The sequence below is a fragment of the Puntigrus tetrazona genome, chromosome 12, assembly GCF_018831695.1.
Source record: "Puntigrus tetrazona isolate hp1 chromosome 12, ASM1883169v1, whole genome shotgun sequence".
Taxonomy (NCBI): domain Eukaryota; kingdom Metazoa; phylum Chordata; class Actinopteri; order Cypriniformes; family Cyprinidae; genus Puntigrus; species Puntigrus tetrazona.
In genome coordinates this window covers 20177517-20178744 of record NC_056710.1, presented here as the reverse complement: position 1 = coordinate 20178744, position 1228 = coordinate 20177517, and the positions used below count along the sequence as shown (strand labels likewise).

At 40.9% G+C, this 1228-nt stretch overlaps 1 protein-coding gene across 1 annotated transcript in view; it reads right to left on the bottom strand.

Moving 5' to 3' along the window:
- LOC122355354 (dedicator of cytokinesis protein 1-like) overlaps positions 1–1228 on the bottom strand; it is a 61773-nt gene that overhangs the window by 42371 nt on the left and 18174 nt on the right. Inside the window, exons 18-19 of the mRNA XM_043253523.1 lie at positions 905–1008; positions 332–512 (exon numbers count right to left, since the gene is read on the bottom strand). Coding sequence (XP_043109458.1) covers positions 332–512; positions 905–1008 — 285 coding nt within the window. The remainder of the gene's footprint in view (positions 1–331; positions 513–904; positions 1009–1228) is intronic.

Below are 1228 nucleotides of genomic sequence, written 5' to 3'. Positions count from 1 at the left end.
ATAAAATATTATTCTTATTCTTATTATCATCATCATCATCATCATCATCATCATCACTTTTATTTATTCTAACAACAATAAATGAACAAAAACCTACACAAATATTAAAATAATAAAAAAGAGGCCATAAAATCAGCGATAACAGACATATAAAAACGAACTACTTTCAAAATGCAGACTCAGTCTGAAATATTGTTCGGTTGCAAACACCGACTTGCCAGCTCTATTGTATTTGGGCTCTGTTCGATCGAGGAATGGAGAAAGGAGAGGAAGTGACAGGAGAAAGAGACAGGAAGGGGACTGGCTAATGACTCGGGTCGACGCGTCTCACCGTTCTGCGTGAGTTTGGTGGAGCACACAAGCGTGGAGATCTGAAACGAGTCTTTGCTGATGGAGAAGCTGCCGAGATTCTGCGTGTTCTTCCCCGACGACGGGTTTCTTTCCTCCATCTCTGGTTTGGTGGAGGCCAAGCTCAGGTACATGGAGGAGTCCTCCAGTTTCTTGGCTTCGGCCTAGAAATACAGAAAGGCACAGAGTTATGAGAACGACCCCCGGCTGGAACGCGTTCGGTGATCGACAGCCGTTAGACAGTGATCGTCTAAACGTAACGCTGCGTTCCTTTAATGTAGCCAGTTTTGCTCAAGCGGTAAAACCAATATCAGATGAGTTTGCACAAGGGTTAATTTGCATAGCTCAAAAAGTGTTTGACCAGGCGATGTTCTGCATTAATGAAGCTCTTTAATATGCAGATATGAAGAGACCGAATACAAGAACAAAGCTTAATTGCATAATGATTACATTGTGATGAGGGGTCAAAGGTTAAACGAGACAAACGAGGACGAGCAGCATTAGTATACAGCTCACATGTCTGAAAGTGTGCGTGTTTGGAGATGACTGTTTTCACCTTATAGACGATGAGATCATGTTCTCCGTCCCTCAGCGTCGTGCCGTCGTACCTCATCAGCTTCACAAACGACAGAGCAAAGTTCTTCTCCGATTTATCCTTGCCTGGAGAGAAATCGGATTTTTACCATTATTTATGCATTATTAGTGGACCTCTAAACACCTGAGCGTTCAAAAGAGCCATGCCTCTGAAATCAAACTGTATATGAAGCTGAACTGCAACTCACAAACAACGATATTGTATAAAATAGGTTTTTTTATTCATCTAAATTTATGCATGTTAGATCTATTTATATCAAACATGTTTCATAAAATATATACATAT